This window comes from Rhinoraja longicauda, chromosome 24, assembly GCF_053455715.1.
Source record: "Rhinoraja longicauda isolate Sanriku21f chromosome 24, sRhiLon1.1, whole genome shotgun sequence".
Taxonomy (NCBI): domain Eukaryota; kingdom Metazoa; phylum Chordata; class Chondrichthyes; order Rajiformes; family Arhynchobatidae; genus Rhinoraja; species Rhinoraja longicauda.
In genome coordinates this window covers 5002525-5020393 of record NC_135976.1, presented here as the reverse complement: position 1 = coordinate 5020393, position 17869 = coordinate 5002525, and the positions used below count along the sequence as shown (strand labels likewise).

Sequence of the window (17869 nt, the reverse complement as noted above, 5' to 3'; positions counted from 1 at the left end):
ATGTTATTTAACACATCAGTAGAAAGGTGCCCGTCTGAAGTGTCTTCACATAGAAATATGGCATATGTGGGGAAGAATTAAAATGCTTGTTCTTTCATCAGCCTTTGCTTTGCTGAAAGTCCTGACCGTTGTGGTCACAAATCATCCAAATCTTGGTTTGTGCTAAATCAACTGTCATCGGTAGGGTAGCGTGGACACAAATTGGTCTTGTGCTCCGTGCTCTGCACCCAACACAAGCCAGAACCTGGCAGCCTGTTGCTTCTGATTTTGGCTTCTGATTTTGACTTCTTATGGAATTTCACAAGCATGAATGAAGCATGTTTCGTGAAGAAGGAATAATGGATGAAAAATAATTTGAACCAGTGACACAATCAAGCAAAGGTTTAAATTTTCCAACATTCGGCATTTAATTGAGATTTGCATTTCATACTGGAATCGTCAATATGAATTAACCACACCAACTACAGTTTCATGTGAGTGATGGTCCTGCAGTGGCTCCAGAGGCAGGATGATGTCATTACTGTGTGGCAAGTTGACAGGTAATTTCTGTTACAACTGTAGACAGAGCTTTTTGCTCGGAAAAAAAATGGCAGAATATGCATGTACAATTGATTAAAAATATATATATTAAAACATAAAATATGTTGGCACCCCTGAGGTACTGAATTGTGGAAGACGCAGTGTTCTGCTGCGCCCATGTTCCATCTGCTTCATCTCAACTGTTCAGAAAAGATTTCATGACACTTTACGAAGAAAAGCAGTAATGCTTTCCAAATTTTCCCAAAATCTCAGCAGTGACTATACCTCAAAACAGATCAATTGTTTCCAAACATTTTGAACATGCTTTGTAAATGTTCAAGGTTCCCTTGCCTTGTCATCCTTATCCTTCCTCCTTACTTAACAATGCCGGTCCTAAACTCTGATTAGCTGGCCTTTAAACAACTTCCATCATAAGTCATAGGAGCTGAATTAGGCATTTGGCCCATCCAGTCTACTCTGCCATTCAATCATGGCTGATATAACTTTCCATCTCCACCCCATTCTCCTGCCTGCTCCCCATAACCTTTGAGACACTTATCAACAACCTGCCAATCTTTGCTTTAAAAAACCCCAAAGATTTGGCCTCCACAGCCGTCCGTGGCAATGAATTACACAGATTCATCATCATCCTCTGGCTAAAGAAATTCCTCCTCATCTGCTTTTTACATCCTAAAGGTACATCCTTTTATTCTGAGACTGTGAGATGTGGATGTACCCAAAAACAACTATTCTCAATTTACTCTCCCTAGCTTCTGCCTAACAAAGCTGTAATCTACTTTACCCATTTTAGTACCTTCCACAAAGATTCAGACTTAACCCTGATCATAATTATCTTAAAACTTATGAAGTCGTGATTACTGTTCTCAAAATGCTCTTCCTTTGAAACAGCCAGACCTGGTCAGCTTGTTTCCCATTACCAGGTCCAGTGAAGTATCTCCACGTATCGTCCCTCTTTCCCCCACTGCTTATTGGGAGGCCGAGAGTATAATCCCCATCTTCAAATAAATCAAACAGTGCTTTGTTTCTTAAGGACACGATTCATCTAATCACTTCAGTAATGTGTCAAAAGGCCTCTATACCACAAAAGGCATCGTCATCCAATCCATTTTTGTGCAGCCAGGTTATCTGTCACACATTCAGGCTTACCAGAAGGAATCCAAAGCAGAGAAAGACTTGCAGATATTCCCTACTTAGTGAGACCTAGTGCATAGCATAATATAAATGCTAAGTCATTGGAGAAACTGGCAAGTAACGGTCTTCCTGCAAGAATTTCTAAATCAAGATGAATAAATATAACTTACACTGGTGAGAAGCCATCTAATTGTCTAATCCATTATTTAATTAACAGATTTATTCACAAAATGCTGGAGTAACTCAGCAGGTCAGGCAGCATCTCGGGAGAGAAGGAATGGGTGACGTTTCGGGTCGAGACCCTTCTTCAGACTGAAGAATTAACAGAGGTCTTCATCATGAATGAAAAAAAATGCAGCCAGCATTGCTGGGAAACAGAATATACTGTGCAGGAAACTGGGTTTAAAAGTGAAAGATATAATTGATATAATTGATATGAATGTGTGTGTAAAAAAGTGTGTGTATTCACTCCACTTCATAAACTACAGAAACTTCTAATGTGCTTGTTAAACTGGAAAAAAATGCAATTCAAAGCCCTAAGGTGAACAAGGAATTTGGTTGAAATGGTATCTCGTAAGGAGTGACAACTAACACCAAGATACTGGTTAGCAAATGGGACAAGAAACAATGTTCATTTAATAAAGAACTAGGCCAAACTCTTTCAAATTTCACCTGGCAGTTTGACTTTTTACTGCCGAAAACTTAAAATGCTCTCCATCATAAGGCTTCAGTGAGCTGAGTGTAATTGGAATGGGGATATTAACAAAAGAATGTAATAACAAGTTAATCCAACAGGAACCAAACTTGGTAATTACATACCTGAAAGCTTTGGTAAGCTCCATTAAAAGTGCTTGTGCATTGTAATACTAAAGGGTGCATTTAAACTGTAGCTATCTGAGCTTGATCACAGAGTCCGACTCGCAATCCATTTCTCATGAGAAAAGCATGCCAGCACAGGTGTCCAGTTAGTTTAGGATTTAAGGATATTGTAAACCTAAACTCTCACATATTAAATAATTGCGTTTTAAATGACACCACCCCACCCCTCCATCAAATTCTAGCATCTTTTAAAACATCTTAGTTTGATATTCCATGAAGGATGCTTGTCATGGTAGTCCATGAAGATGCTTGTCATTGTCATTCCTGTACCCAAAATGCCATTGGATTTCTCTGCTTGTCAGTGCCTCAGACTCACCTGCATCTGCAGGTCTGACATGATCTGTGTCACACGTGAAAAAGGTCTGATGGTCCTGTGCAGACAGATTCATGTCATAATATGTCAACGGTTCTCTTCCTGTGACCCATGTGTATCTTTAGGAGAAAAAAAAAGGATTATTAAACATTGTTCACAATCGAGGGTTATGATCGGGTTACGTTCAGAAATGTGTCAGCATGACTCACACGTATTGCTGAAGTCGAAATGCATGAAAATGTGTGGACACGAGACTGCAGATAGAGTCATGGAGTGATGGTGCACGGAAACAAGGCTTTTGGTCCAACGCATCCGTGACAACCAAAATGCCCAGCTACACTCGTCCTATTTTCCAGTCTTTGACCCCTACCCATCTAAATCTTTCCCATCCACATATCTGTCCAAATGGCCTTTAAATGTTGACACGAGGAGTTGAGGATGTTGCAAATCCTGAGCAGAAAAACAAAGTGCTTAACGAATTCGGCGGGTCAGACAGCATTTATGGACTGAAATAGATAGACAAGGTTTTGGGTTTGGACCCTTCTTCTGACTAAGTCAACAATCTGTCTGAATAAATATCCCAACCGGAAACGTTATCTACCCATTTCCTACGAGTGATGCTGCCTGACCCGCTGAGTTCCTCCAGCACTTAGTCCTTTAAATGTTGTTATAGTTCCTGCCTCAGCCACTTCCTCTGGTAGTTGGTTCCTTTATGTACCTTTATCTGTAGAAAAAGTTGTGCCATTCAAAATCTTTCTTTTCTCACCTTAAACCTCTGCTCTGTAGTTCTTGATTCCCAACCCTGGGAAAAAGGCTGTGTGCGTTCACTGTATGCTGGATGCTGGAATCTGGAGTAAAGCGCAAATTGCTGGAGGAACTAAGCAAGCTCCAAAATGTTGACCAATTCTTTGCCATCACAGATGCTGCTTAACTCACTGAATTCCTCCAGCAGTTTGTGTTTTAAAATATTTATTGTGTTTAGAAGGCAAGCCGAAATAAACTTTTCTATCCTGGCTATTTGTGGGAAATCCCAATTGTGATTTATTGTCATCGACTGTTTGATAAGAGTTTGAGTAGCTCAGGAATTACATGAAAATGCAACAACTGATCTTTTCTGCACTTGGGGTGAAAGCTTTAGATACAATCACTGGGATTACTTCTGGGACAAATAGGACCTGTACAAGAAACAAGGGTTACACCTAAACTGGAAAGAGACCAATATCCTTGCAGGGAGGATTGCTGATGCTACTCGGGGGGAGGGGGTTAAGCTAATTTGACAAGAGGTGGGAAACTCAGCAGCAGTGATGCAGGTTGGGAGATTAACTCGAATGTAGAAGATAAATCAAGCGAGTCCAGTGTGGGTGAGCAGACAGAGGAAAGTTAGGGACTGCGTGTGGGGGTCAGATTGGCTCAACTGCCTTTATTTTAATGCAACAAGTGTCGCAGGTAAATCAGGTAAGCTTAGCATATGAATTAGCACATGGTATTATGATGTTATTGCAATCACGGAAGCATGGTTGAGTGAATGATAGGACTAGCAGCTTAATATTCTGGGATATAAAAGCTTCAGATGTGACAGGAGGGAGTCACAAAAGGGGACAGGAAGTCAAACTTTTGATGAGAGAGGATCTCCTGAAGGGTTCCCCCAACAAGGCCAGAGGAGAAGAATTTAGGACTAAGCGAGGGAGGGGTTGAGTTATTCTACAGGCCTCCGACAGGTCAGCAGGAATGAAAGGATCAGGTACATAAGCAAATTGCAGAAAGATGAAGGAAGAATAAGTATATATAGTATTGGGGGGGGTCAAGTTCCTCAATATTAACTGAGATTGCCCGAGTGCAAGGAACTTACATGGGGCAGAATTTGTTAAGAGAGTCCAAGGTAGTTTTTTTGAGACAATATAGAGACATGGAGAGAACCTGTGAGTGAGTTGTTTTTCTGTAGGGCAGGAATAGACAGAAACAATAGGTCTGTCGGGGTCAAAAACCTATTTGTGGATTTTGGGAAGAAGATAAAAATGGGCAGATTGGGCTGGGAACTCTCGAACACCTTCTTATACGTACTCCTACACCCTTGTGGAAGTTTCAACAGCTCTGTTTTATTTTTGAATGGAGAGAAAGTATTGCATTGTTTCCTCTCATCCTCAGTCTAGCCACTTCATCCCCACATGCACGCACGCACGCACACACATTTTGCCTTGACTACCATATTGAGACAATATTGACATACCTGCTGTACTCAGCTCCTCTGAAGAGGTTCAATGGGTTTCTCCATACCTTGCATTCTGTCAGAACAAATTTTCAACTGTTAATTATTAATGGAAAAGAATGGACAAGAATTCAAACTATAATGCTGCAAGATGTATTTCTTAAAGAGATCTCAGTAGTGATTGGTTAGTGCGGTGTTTAAGCGGCTTTTCACTTCTGGAAATCTGGGTAGAAATAGCCCTAATAAATGAACAGACAAAATAAAGCATCCTTTAAAATCCAAAGTGAACTGCATTTAGACTTAATCCAAACTCTAATGACAAAGTTGTCCCAATGATAAGACAATCTGTACTTGTTTGATTGCCTGTTTATTACAAAATGCCTCCACCGATTAATATGAACATGATGTAAAATGTTAACAATGATTCAAAGGAATATTTGAACAAAAGAATGAGTACTCTAAAATATTCTGGAAACTGGCACATGAAAAAAAATGAGGGGTGGAAGAATTATTAAATACTTTTTCAAAGAGAAAGATTTCATGGAGATAGAGGTATGAATGAGGGAATTACAGGGAATGTGACCCTTTTTTTCTTGTTCATGTTCTGAGGACATGGATGACAATGTTAGTATTAACTGTCCATCCCGAACACCGAACTGAAGATTCACTTAAAAATCAACCATAGGGTTGGAATCGCACATAAGCAAGATTGGGTAAGGACTGCAAATGTTTTGCCACAATAGATATTAATGAAGCAGATGGATTTTTTTAATAACTGGTAGGTTTGTGGTTTCCACTGTTGATACTATTTTTTTAAATTTAGAACTGGCGGCAATAACTGATCATGAAGATGTTAGAATCAGAGTCTGGTAATATTGGTAGTAGAGTTAACCATGAGGAAATAAAGTTTAGAACTGAGGAACTAAGAATCAGGGACCATTGCAGGTCTGTGAGACTATGATAGTTCACGAGTAAGATAGTACATGCAAGGACATTGGCAGCTGTAAATAAAAGCAGTAAGATCATCCATTGTGTGCAGTTCTGGCCACCCGATTACAGAAAGAATATGGACACTTTAAAACACTGCAGAAGAAGTTTACCGGAATACCGTCTGGATGAGAGGGTATTAGCTATAAGGAGAGGTTAGACAAACTTGGATTGTCTTCTTTGAAGCGTCGGTTGAGAGGAGACCTGATGGAAGTGTGTAAAATTTGGAGAGGCATAGATAGGGTGACAGTCAGAACCTATTCCCCAGGGTGGAAATGTCAAAGACGAGGGTACAGCTTTAAGGTGAGTGGGTAAGATTCTGCTTCTGCTGTATCCAAGTTATTTACCAGTTATTCCCCACTGCGTTGCCATAGGGCTATACAGCACAGGCCATAGCGCCATACAGCATGGAAACAGGCCCTTCGGCCCAACTCATCTATGCCAACCAAGATGCCCCAACTAAGCTAATCCCATTTGTCTGCATTTTGACCATATCGCTTGAAACCTTCCTTCTCCATGTGCCTGTCTAAGTGTCATTGAAATGCTGTTATAGTTCTTTCCCACTACCTCCTCTGGCTCATTCCATTTACCCACCACGCTATGAGTGAAAAGGTTGCCCTCAGGTTCCAATTAAATTTTTTCCCCTCTTACCTTAAACCTCTCGTTCTTGATTCACCTCCCTGGGTAAAAGTCACTGTGCATTCAACATATCTATTCCCCTTACGATTTTATACACCACGATAAGATTAATCCTTAGCCTCCTGCACTCTAGGAATAAAGTCGAAGCCTGCATAAATATTCCCTATAAATCAGGCCCTCGCAAGTCCTGGCAACATCCTTGTAAATGTTCTCTGCATTCTTTACAGCCTAATAACATCCTTCCTATGGCAGGTTGACCAAAACTGAACAGAAAAACGAACACAATATTCCACATGTTGCTTCATGTACAATGTAACATAATGTCCTGACTTCTATACCCAATACCCTGACTGATGAAGGCCAATGTACCAAAAGCTATCTTTACCATCCTGACGCCACTTTAAGGGAATTGTCTACATGTACTTCTAGATCTCTCTGCTTTACAACACAGCATCCTATCATTCACTGTGAAGGTTGAGTCCTGCTTTGACCTCCCAAAAGGCAACTTCTCATTCTTATCTGCATTAAACGTCGTAAGCCATTCCTCAACCCACTTGCCCAGCTGATCAAGATCCTGCTGTAATTTTTGATAACATCACAGTCTACAATAACATCCACTTTAGTGCCATCTGCAAACCCATTAATCATGCCTTGTACATTCTCATCCAAATCGTTGATATTAACTATACACAGCACTGGGTCCTGAGGCGCACCACTAGTCATAGGCTTCTAAACCGAAAGGCAGCCTTCCACCACTATCATCTGCTTCCTTCTATGAAGCTAATTCTCTATCCAGTCGGCTTGCTGTCCCTGGACACCATGCGTTCTAACCTTCCGTAGCAGCCTACCATGCACAACCATCCACATACAAAACCCTCCAGCAACCCAAGCTCATTAACTGCATTTGGTGATCTCAATTTGGCCTCCTTTACATTTGTTTCTCAGCTCCATCCATACAGAGACTCAGGTTTGATTCTGACCACAGGTGCTGTGCGTGGAGTTTGTAAGTTGCTCCGGTGACCGCGTGGGCTTTCTCCGGGTGCTCCCGTTTCCTCCCACACTCCAAAGGCATGCAGGTTTATAGACCAATTGGCTTGGGTGAAATTGCAAAAATTGTAAATAGTCCCTGTGTAGGATTGTGCTCGTGTACTGGGTGATCACTAGTTGGCGCGGACTCGGTGGGCCGAAGGGCCTATTTCTGTGCTGTATCTCTAAAGACAACCGCACTCAAACATGGCAATGCCATCTTTAAGTCAGAAGGTTGTCGCTTCAAGTGCCACTGGAAAGACAAGAGTACCTAATCTGTGTGCACTCCATGCAGAATTAGGCGAGCGCTTCAGTGAGAGAATTGCTTTAAGGTATTTTCGATATCAATCCTGGTCTTCCCTCAACCCTCCAGTGAGCAAGTCTAATCTTTCACAGCATAGCAGAGTACACCCTGGAGCCCCGATCAAAATTGATGCCACAAGCCAAAATGAAATCATAGCAAGCTATTGTGTGTGCATCGATGTAGGATGCAAATTGACAGCAGCATTTCCCGTATTTACAAATTGACTACTTTGCAAAACTTTACTTCGGAAAGTTACAAAAGTATTCTGAGGGATAAGATAAACAAGCATTTAGATGGACAAGGGCTAATTAGGGATAGTCAGCATGGTTTTGTGTGTGGGAGGTCGTGTCTCATGAATGTGATTTGAGTTTTTTGAAGATGCCACCAAAATGGTTGATGTATTGTAAGAATTGTATATGTGTAGGAAAGAACTGCAGATGCTAAATCGAAGGTAGACACAAAATGCTGGAGTAATTCAGCGGGTCAGGCAGCATCTCTGGAGAGAGAGAGTAGACATTGTATATATGGATTTCAACAAGGCATTCGACAGGGAACCATTTGGTAGGCTGCTCAGGAAGGTTAGATCACATGGGATCCAAAGAAAGATAGATGAATGGATAGAAAATTGGCTTCATGGAAGAAAGTAGAGGGTAATGGTGGAAGGTTGCTTTTCAGACTGGAGGCCTGTGACTAGGGGTATGTCTCAGAGTTCAGTGCTGGGCCCATTGTTGTTTGTCATCTATATTAATGATTTGGATGAGAATGTACATGGCATGATCAGCAAGTTTGCAGATGACACAAAAGTAGGTGGTATTGTAGATAGTGAAGATGGTTGTCAACATTTTCAGCAGGATCTTGATCAGTTGAGCGGGTGGGCTGAAGAATGATTGATAGAATTTAATACAAAGAAGTGTAAGGTGTTGCATTTTGGGAAGTCTAACATGGGCAGGACCTTTGCTGTGAATGGCAGGGCTCTGGGAAGTGTTGTAGAGCAAAGGGATCTAGGAGTGCAGGTGCATATTTCCTTAGAAGTATCGTCACAGATAGATAGGGTGGTCAATAGGGCTTTTGGCACATTGGCCTTCATCAGTCAGAGTATTGAGCATAGAAGTTGGGAGGTCATGTTTCAGTTATATAAGACAAATTTGAGGCCACATTTAAAGTACTGTATTCAATTTTGGACACCATGTCATAGGAAAGATGTTGTCAAGCTGGAAATCTAAAATAAATACTAAAAGAGTATCTAAAAGAGATAATAATGTTCATTTCTAATGGATTGATGCGAAAGACTGATAGGTAATGTGATTTAGGCAATTATTTTGGACACAGAATACTTCTCTTACAGATATGTCCATCAAGCATAGCTTCATTTAATTATTGCTGCAAAACTAGTTTACAGATCAGAAACCGACCATAATATTTAATTATTGTAACATTCAACTTACTGATGTAAATCTGTGACAGATTATAACATACAGATGCAATTCTATGGTGGGCTTTCCAGCATTCAGGGATGAGTCCATGCTGAAATTCCCAGTAAATAGGATAATTCTAAAATGGCATTCCCAATTCACAGTAATGGTCCTACAATAATGTTCCTGGTATAGTGGGATGATTCCATGATAGCATTCCCTATACAGGATGCTTCTGTAGAGAATCTAACTATGAAGATCTGATTCTAAGGGTCATAGAGTCATAAATATTTCCCGTGTTTCTGGTTCTGGTTCTTTACAATTCTTTACAATTCATTAAATTGTTATGCATTGCACAAAAACAATCAAGATTATCAATAGAAGTGATTACCCGAAACATTTTGCCTGTTCGACTCAGCCTCTCCATTGCTGGCAGTAAAATTAATTGAAGGCGTGTTATTATCCACCGCGCCAAGAAGTGGCCGCAAGTGGCTCACGGAGACCTGCTCAATGAAGGATGTGCCGTACTTCCGAAAATACCACCATTCAAAAATCTGAAACGGTAAAGCAGACATACAGGAGAAGAGGCATGATTAGACTGCTGATGGTTTCACTCATCTTTAGCTCAGTGAAACTACTTGATAAATGACTGGTGCCAACTGTGGCTCAGTTGTTTGCTCTATCATCTTGGGGTTAGAAGAAGATCATGGGTTTAAGCATAGAATCCAGATGTATACTCCTGTATAATCGTAACAACTGCTGCATTGTTAGAGATGCCACTTCTGAGCTAATGTGTTAAATCAATTCGTCCCCTTAGGTGATCCCATGGTACCATTTTAAAGATAAGTAGGTGATTCTTCCCTGGTGTATTGGCTAATGTTTATCTCCCATTATCCACTTTGCTACATCAGAACAGCGACTACATTTCAAATGTACTCTGGAGCATGCTGAGGCAGTGCAATATTCTGCGTAAATTTTGGGGGGGTTTTTGTACGTGTCCTTTTGTATGTCATTTTACACTGTAAATTAAATTTGGGTTCATTTTATTCGTTTTTCTTTCAGTCAAAAAAAGTAGAGGTATGCATTTAACTTCCGCTCAGCGATTCCCAGGCTCACTGTAACTCAAGAATAACCCTTGGCCTTTACAGTGAAATAGAATACAAAATATTTTAATTCAGCATACAGCATCAGACAACTGATGTTATCTTCACACCTCCATACTTAAGCATGCCCGAGCTTTACTGAAAGTCTATGATCCGTCGATAGGGAATAAGCTCTGATTAACAGAGTATATATATCAAACTACTTTCCTTTTTCTAATCTTCCTATTCCATGACATGTTTAAAATGCCAGTTATATTATCCATGCACTAGCTACTGAAAAGAACCAAAATGCATCTCTATTTCACCTTCCATAGCAGATTGGCTTGCTGGTGCCTTTCCACAAAGCTCAGATTAGAAACTCATGCCCTGGGAATCACTTCGCTTCAAGGCACCAGAAGCAGTAGAGGGAGGCTGAAATACCACAGAACCTGATCAAGTGTGAACCTTTAAATAAGATTTAAAGTGAACGTAGAATTCTTGAAATTGTTCATAAACATCTAAGCTGCACCACCCTATATTTATATGGCATATGGCCAAAAGGCTTTACATCACAGTGTATCATCTACTATATCTTTCCTCATTGTACCTGCTTTCCTTCGTAGCCATCGCACAGAGGCCTCATATTGCAAAATTTGCAGAAATTTGGTCGTGCATTAGTGAGGTACCATTTGCTCTTTTGTAGCTTGCTGCATCTGCATGTTAATTTTCAATGTCTCATGTACAAAGACACTCAAGTACCTTTATCAATCGCTCTGGCTTTTGCAAACTAAAAATCATTTTTTATTTTTCCCACCAAAAAAGTTAATTTCACTTTTTCCACATTATATTCCATGCATTTCAAAATTGATTTAAATTGCCTTTAGCCTTTTTCAGTCTCCTTCCATACTTTTCATGGCTAACTTACTCACATAGCTTTGTGTCTGCAAACCTACATATATATATAATCTAAGAGTGCATGGGTAACTCAGCGGGTCAGGCAGCATCTCTGGGGAACATGGATAGGTGATGTTTTGGGTCGGGATCCTTCTTCAGACCGATTGGGGAGGGGGAGGGTGGAAGAGAGCTAGGAAAGAGGAGACGCAGGACCAAGTGTGGCACGTTGAGGGGGGTTGATAGATAAATGGTTGGAACAAAGGCCAGGGATTAAAGCAGAAGGTGTAAGACAGATGAATTGAAGAGTGCAAATTGTGAAGCCGGTGAACTGAATGTAAGAGGAGGGGAAGGGGATAAATATGTGTGCACCAGGTGGGACACGGGAGAGGTTTCAAAGGACATTTATTGCCACGTGTACCAATTAAGGTACAGTGATATGCGAATGACCATACAGCCATATGAAAATGAAAGCACCAAGACACACAACTACATAAAAGTTAACATAAGCATCCACCACAGCGGATTCCCCACATTCATCACTGTGATGGAAGGCAAAAAAGTTCAATCTTCTTCCTCTTTATTGTCCCGCGGTCGAGGCAGTCGAACCATCCATCGAAGCTCCCGCAGCCGGTGGTCGAAGCTCCCACATCAGGGTGGTCGAAACTTCCGTGTCGGGGCGATCGAAACTCCTGCGGCTTGGAGTTCCCGAAGTCAGTCTCTGACCCGAGACCGATGTTAAAGTCCAGTAGGCTCCCCGCGGTGGAGCTCTCAAAAGTCGGTCTCCAGCAAAGGCCGCTAACTCCTCGATGTTAGGCCGCAGTGCGGACGGAGATACGATACAGGGGAAAAAATGTTTAAAACATTTTTAAATCGCATCTCCGTCGAGGTAAGAGAGTTAGATAGAGCTCGAGGAGTTAGTGGAATCAAAGGATATGGGGAGAAGGCAGGCACGGGTTATTGATTGTGGATGTACTCGAGGGGCCGAATGGCCTCCTCCTGCACCTATTTTCTGTTTCTATTAGAGAAAGTTTCCCCTAACCCCGCCCCCCCCCCAACATAAAACAAGCTAAAAAACACTAAAAACATACATTTAACACATACTATTTTAAACACAAAGAAGGAAGGGACAGACTGTTGGTGAGGCAGCCATTGCTGGCGCCACCCGGTGGAATGGGGGGGGAGAGAAAGTATGGAATATGAGGTGCTGTTCCTCCAGTTTGCATGTGGCCTCACTCTGGCAATGGAGGAGGCCCATGACATAAAGGTCAGTATGAGAATGGGAAGGGGAGTTAAAATGATCCAGTAGGCTTCAGCGGATAGTTTGTTCACCAAACACTTCCGCTTGGGAAGCTTTTATCCAACAGTAGGAACATTAAAGTTTCCAATTTTAGGTGACCTCTGACAACCTCCCATTTCTCTACCACGTCCCCCTTTTCTCCCCTCACCTGGACTCGTATCTATTTATCCCATCCGCCTCCCCCTGCTCCTACATTCCTTCCTCTGGCTTCACAATTTGCAACTCTTCAAACCATCTGTCTCACACCTTCTGCATTAACCTCTGGTTTAACATCACCTATCCATGTTCTTTAGAGATGCGGCCTGACCTGCTGATTTACTCCAGCGCTTTGTGTCCTTTTGTGTAAAGCAACATCTGCAGTTCCTTGTTTGTAGATTATAGTCTACGAGCTCTTGGTCTTGATATAGATTGTAACTGGCTACGGTGCACTGAACCTTGCAGAACACTTCCATTGCTGTGGCCCAACACCAAAGTCACTCGTTCATTCTCTGTTCTTCTTTCCATTAATCAATGTTTATTCCAGTCCAACATTTAAACAGCCCCAATCCCATGATCCTTAAATAATGCAACTTTTTTTCCGCAAATCCAAACGTACAGTATTTATTAGCTTTTTCCAAGGCCCACATTCAAATGGCCCAGATTTTTTTTTTTACAGCCAATGAACCATTTTGGTAGCATAATTATTAAAAGGAGCCGATTGCAGAAAGCACCACAGGACATGAGCTGAGGCAACTGAGAGCTTGGCTGCAAGAACCAGCAAGCCAGGTATGTGCGAGGCCAGAGTTCAGCGATTTCTTGCAATGCCTCACCACAGCCATTAACCAAAACTGGACTGGGCAAATTTTTTAATATTAATTTAATAAAATGAATGGCAAATTCTTTAATTTTACACGGCAATTAAATACAAATCAAAAAGCTCCATATATTTTTTTCCATTTCTCCTTTCATCTCTCAGTCCTAGCACACTTATCCACACCTGCCTTACATAAGAAACTGCCAACCTTTCTGCCAACGTTATTTTCTGACTAAAGAGTGGGTGAGTGTTGCCTACAATATAACTTTCCTTCTTTCACATGAAGATCAATCTCTTCAATGACCAGGAGTTTTGGTTTCGCAGCTGAAAGCAATTAGCATCCTGGAGTGACAGCTCTGAGTGGGTATATAAACATGAAGGCAGACAGTGGCCTGTTTGGCACAACTGGGTGGAGGCAAGTTACTTTGTGGAGGCAAAGTGTGAGCTTTGGCTTGAGAGTTGTGGTGGAGGATACGTGTGTGGCTTTTTGGACCATCCAGACCTCATCTGGGGAAGAGGTGATCTGAACAAGAGATCACCTGTATTAGAGGGGAACCAATATCCTGGCAGGCAGGTTTCCTTGTGAAAGGGTATAAAGTAGATTGGCAGGGGGAATCCAATATGTAGGAAGGAACTGCAGATGTTGGTATACGCCAAAGATAAGACACAAAATGCTGGAGTAACTGAGCAGTACAGGCAGCATCTCTGGATAGAAGGAATGGGAGACATTTCAGGTCGAGACCCTTCTTCAGAATGAGGATCCAATGCAGGAATGAGGTGTGAGACCCTGGAAGTCTGTGTGGAAGGCAATGAAAGCAAGTTCAGTGGACAAGATGAGCACGGCAGGGAGTAAGGAGGGCTGGTGGCAGGATTGCAGTTATTTTGGTACAAGAGGCCTGATGGGTAAGGCGGATGAACTCAGGCTGTGGATAGGTACATGCGACTGGGATGTTATAGCCTTCACAGAAACCTGGCTATGAGAGAGACAGAATTGGCAGCTTTATGTTCCAGGGTACAGGTACTACAGGCAAGATAGAGGCAGAGGTAAAAGAGTTACTTTACTGATTAAGGAAAACGTCACGGCAGTAATCCGAGAAAACATTATTGATGGTTCATCCAGTGAGACTATATGGGAGGAGCTAAGAAATAAAAGGGGGATGATCACCTTGTTGGGAGTGTACTGTGGGCACCCAAATAGTTAATGGGAATTAGAGCACATAGGCAGGAATATTACAGGCAACTGCAACACTAATAGACACAAAGTGCTGGAGTATCTCAGCGAGTCAGACAGCATCCCTGGAGAATATTGATAGGCGATGTTTCGAGTCAGGACCCTTCTTCACCTATCAGTCTGAAGAAGGGGCCTGACCTGAAATGCCACCGATCAATGTTCTCCAGGGATGCTGCCTGACTCACTGAGTTACTCCAGCAGTTGGTGGGTTTTTTTTGTAAACCAACATCTGCAGTTCCCTGTTTCTGCAAAACGAATACTGTTGTCATAGCAGGGGATTTTAACCATCCCACTCTCGACTGGGACTGCAAGAGTGCCATGGATCTGGATGGGATCGATTTTGACAAATGTCTTCAGATAAGTTTTGTTGGCGATATACCTCAAAGGGAGAGGACAGAGCTTGACCTACTCTTAGGAAAGTGAATTAATTGTTCGTGGGCAAGCCTTTTAGGACCAAAGGGACATCCGGAAAGTGGGATGCTTCTGAAAGTGTGAAGGTGAGAACTCAAGGCACGCATGCCAGTAGAGTGAAGGCAGATGAGAGTATGGAAGCCTGGATGACAAGATAAATTGAGACTCTGGTCAGAATAAAGGAGGAGGCATGAGCCAGGTTTACGAATCCAGGAATAACTGGAATCAAGTGTTTCCCTCATGGAGTTTAGGGGACAGAAAAGCATACTTGAAGAAGAAAATAAAAGGGCAGGAGTGGCTATGGCAGATAAGATTATGGAGATTTCAAAGACATTTATTACATTAAGGGTCGAAGGAGACAATAGGTCCCTCAGAAACCAAAGTGGTCATCTTTGTGCCTGAGGAATATTTTTCGTCACCATTTCCTTCTCTCCAGAGATGCTGCCTGTTCCGCTGAGTTACTCCAGCTTTTTGTGTCTATCTTTGGTTTAAACCAACATCTGCAGTTCCTTCTTACATAAAATATTTCACATTCAACAACCTATCTGTGTAGGTTTAAATCTTTTACTTTTTGAGATCTTTCTAATGTAACCATCACGATTTAGAATGGCATTTTTTTAGAAAATGTTGTGAAAGATTACATTAGTTACAAGGTAATGTTTTCGTGCTAGAAGCAATGAGTCAATGCATGCTTTTAGATGACTTTACGCACAATTTAAAAATGTGCACAAGTTGCAGCAAGCTCCTTTCTGATAATGTGTGTGGACAGTGAGACTGAGGGATCGTATTCTCTGCTTCACAACCCACAGGCAACGGGCACCTCTCAATGGCTGATTTGATGAGTGCAAAAATGGGTGATTCAGAAAAGAAAATGAATCACATTTAAACTTTTTTTAAATTCTTGCAATAAAAATGAACCCAACCGTACGGGGCGGCATGGTGGCACAGCAGTAGAGCTACTGCCTTACAGCGCTAAAGACCCAGGTTCAATCCTGTCTACGGGTGCTTGTCTGTACAGAGTTTGTACGTTCTCCCCTTGACCTGTGTGGGTTATCTCAGAGATCTTTGGTTTCCTCCCACACTCCAAAGACATACAGGTTTGTAGGTTAATTGGCTTGGTGTAAATGTAAAATGTAAAATTGACCCTAGTGTGTGGAAGGTAATGTTAATGTGTGGGGATCGCTGGTCAGTGCAGACTCAGTGGGCCGATAGGCCTGTTTCCGTGCTGTAACTTTAAACTAAATTAAACTAATTGCGAAATCGAACATTCTTTTTGCACAGAACTGCTCATTTGCAAATCAGTCCTAACACAAATGGAATCAAATTGCTGGATGCTCCTTAAAGACGTTTACAATACACAGAGAGTATTAACAGTTCAGGAAATGTTCAATTGACCAGCTCATTTTTACTGACTTTGTAGAATTATTGGAAACAATAGTGATCAACAAGTAGAAGTTAACAAAATACTAATCTGCAAAATGGATGTATGGACCATCAGATAAATGCAGGTCATAATACATAACTTATTTCTGTGCATGGAATTTAATACATCAAGGTATTTTGCTGGAGGGATGAAGATGCTCAATCATTGAACATATTCAAGAGTATGATCAATAGACACCAACAGAATCCAAGGATATGGGATGAGAATGCAAAAGGTGAAACATGATCTTTTTGAACGGTGGATTAGATTAAGGGAAAAATTGGGTTAGATGCAGGTATTAGTATCGGCACAACTGAGAGGGGTTAATGACCAAATTAGAAGGAGTGAATTCTAGAACTAGACATCTAAGTGGCGAAAACACAAGCACTGATGTTGCAGAGATTAACTGGGGATGTTGAAGGGGGAATTGTTAAAGGACTGCAGATTTTAGGGTGCTAGAACTAGTGATGAATACAAAGATAGAGAAGGGTGCAGCCAAAGAAAGACAAGGATAAAGATAAGAATTAAGACTGAGGGACTGTTGAAATGACAATAGGTCACCAAAAAAAAGGTGAACAAAACCTAGTGCAAGTTGGGAGATGAGTAGCAGACTTGAAGGAGTATCCACTTGTTGCTGGAAATTTTGATAATGACCACCAAAGCCGAGTTAGAATGGATTCACAATCGGGGGTTTTATGGGATATCATGGCCAATCACTAGTTACATAATGTAAACAATCAGAAACTGAAGTTGTTCCAAACCTTTTCTGTTAGTCCTCCCCAATTCTTTTCTGTTACATTAATGACTATTAGTGGTGCTTCCTGTACCCATGGAAAACTTGTCAATATTATCACTTTCACTATCAACTTCCACACCGTTCGAATTTACCTGGACCATTTCTGACATTTCTTCCGCTTATCTAGATCTCTTTCTCCATCTGAGGAAAACAAACTATCCACTGATATTTACTGTAAACATACCGACTCCCAGAGCTGCCTGGAATATACCTCTTCCCACCCTGCCTCTTGGAAGGATGCCATTTGTTTGTTCATCTCTGTCGCATCTGGTGTCAAGTCGAAGCCTTCCATTTTAGGACATCTGATATGTTCTTCTTCAGGAAATGTGGCTTCCCTGCTTCTGTGGTTGATGGAGTCCTCTCGCGCACTTCCTCTGTTTTACATACCCTCTCCCTCCCTCCTTACAAATTTCCCTTTGTCCTCACCTTCTCCCTACCAACCTTCATATCCTGCACATCATCATTTCTCATTTCTGCCAACTGCAACAAGCTGTCGCACTAGCCA

The 17869-nt window shown here is 41.6% G+C and overlaps 1 protein-coding gene across 7 annotated transcripts in view; it reads right to left on the bottom strand.

The window, feature by feature from the left end:
* The window catches only part of LOC144605393 (suppressor of tumorigenicity 7 protein homolog), a 144843-nt gene that overhangs the window by 85018 nt on the left and 41956 nt on the right, over positions 1–17869 (bottom strand). For all 7 annotated transcript variants that reach the window (XM_078420572.1, XM_078420573.1, XM_078420569.1 and 4 more), the window contains 3 exons: positions 9829–9991; positions 5091–5145; positions 2867–2982 (listed from right to left, as the gene is read on the bottom strand). In XM_078420572.1, coding sequence (XP_078276698.1) covers positions 2867–2982; positions 5091–5145; positions 9829–9991 — 334 coding nt within the window. The remainder of the gene's footprint in view (positions 1–2866; positions 2983–5090; positions 5146–9828; positions 9992–17869) is intronic.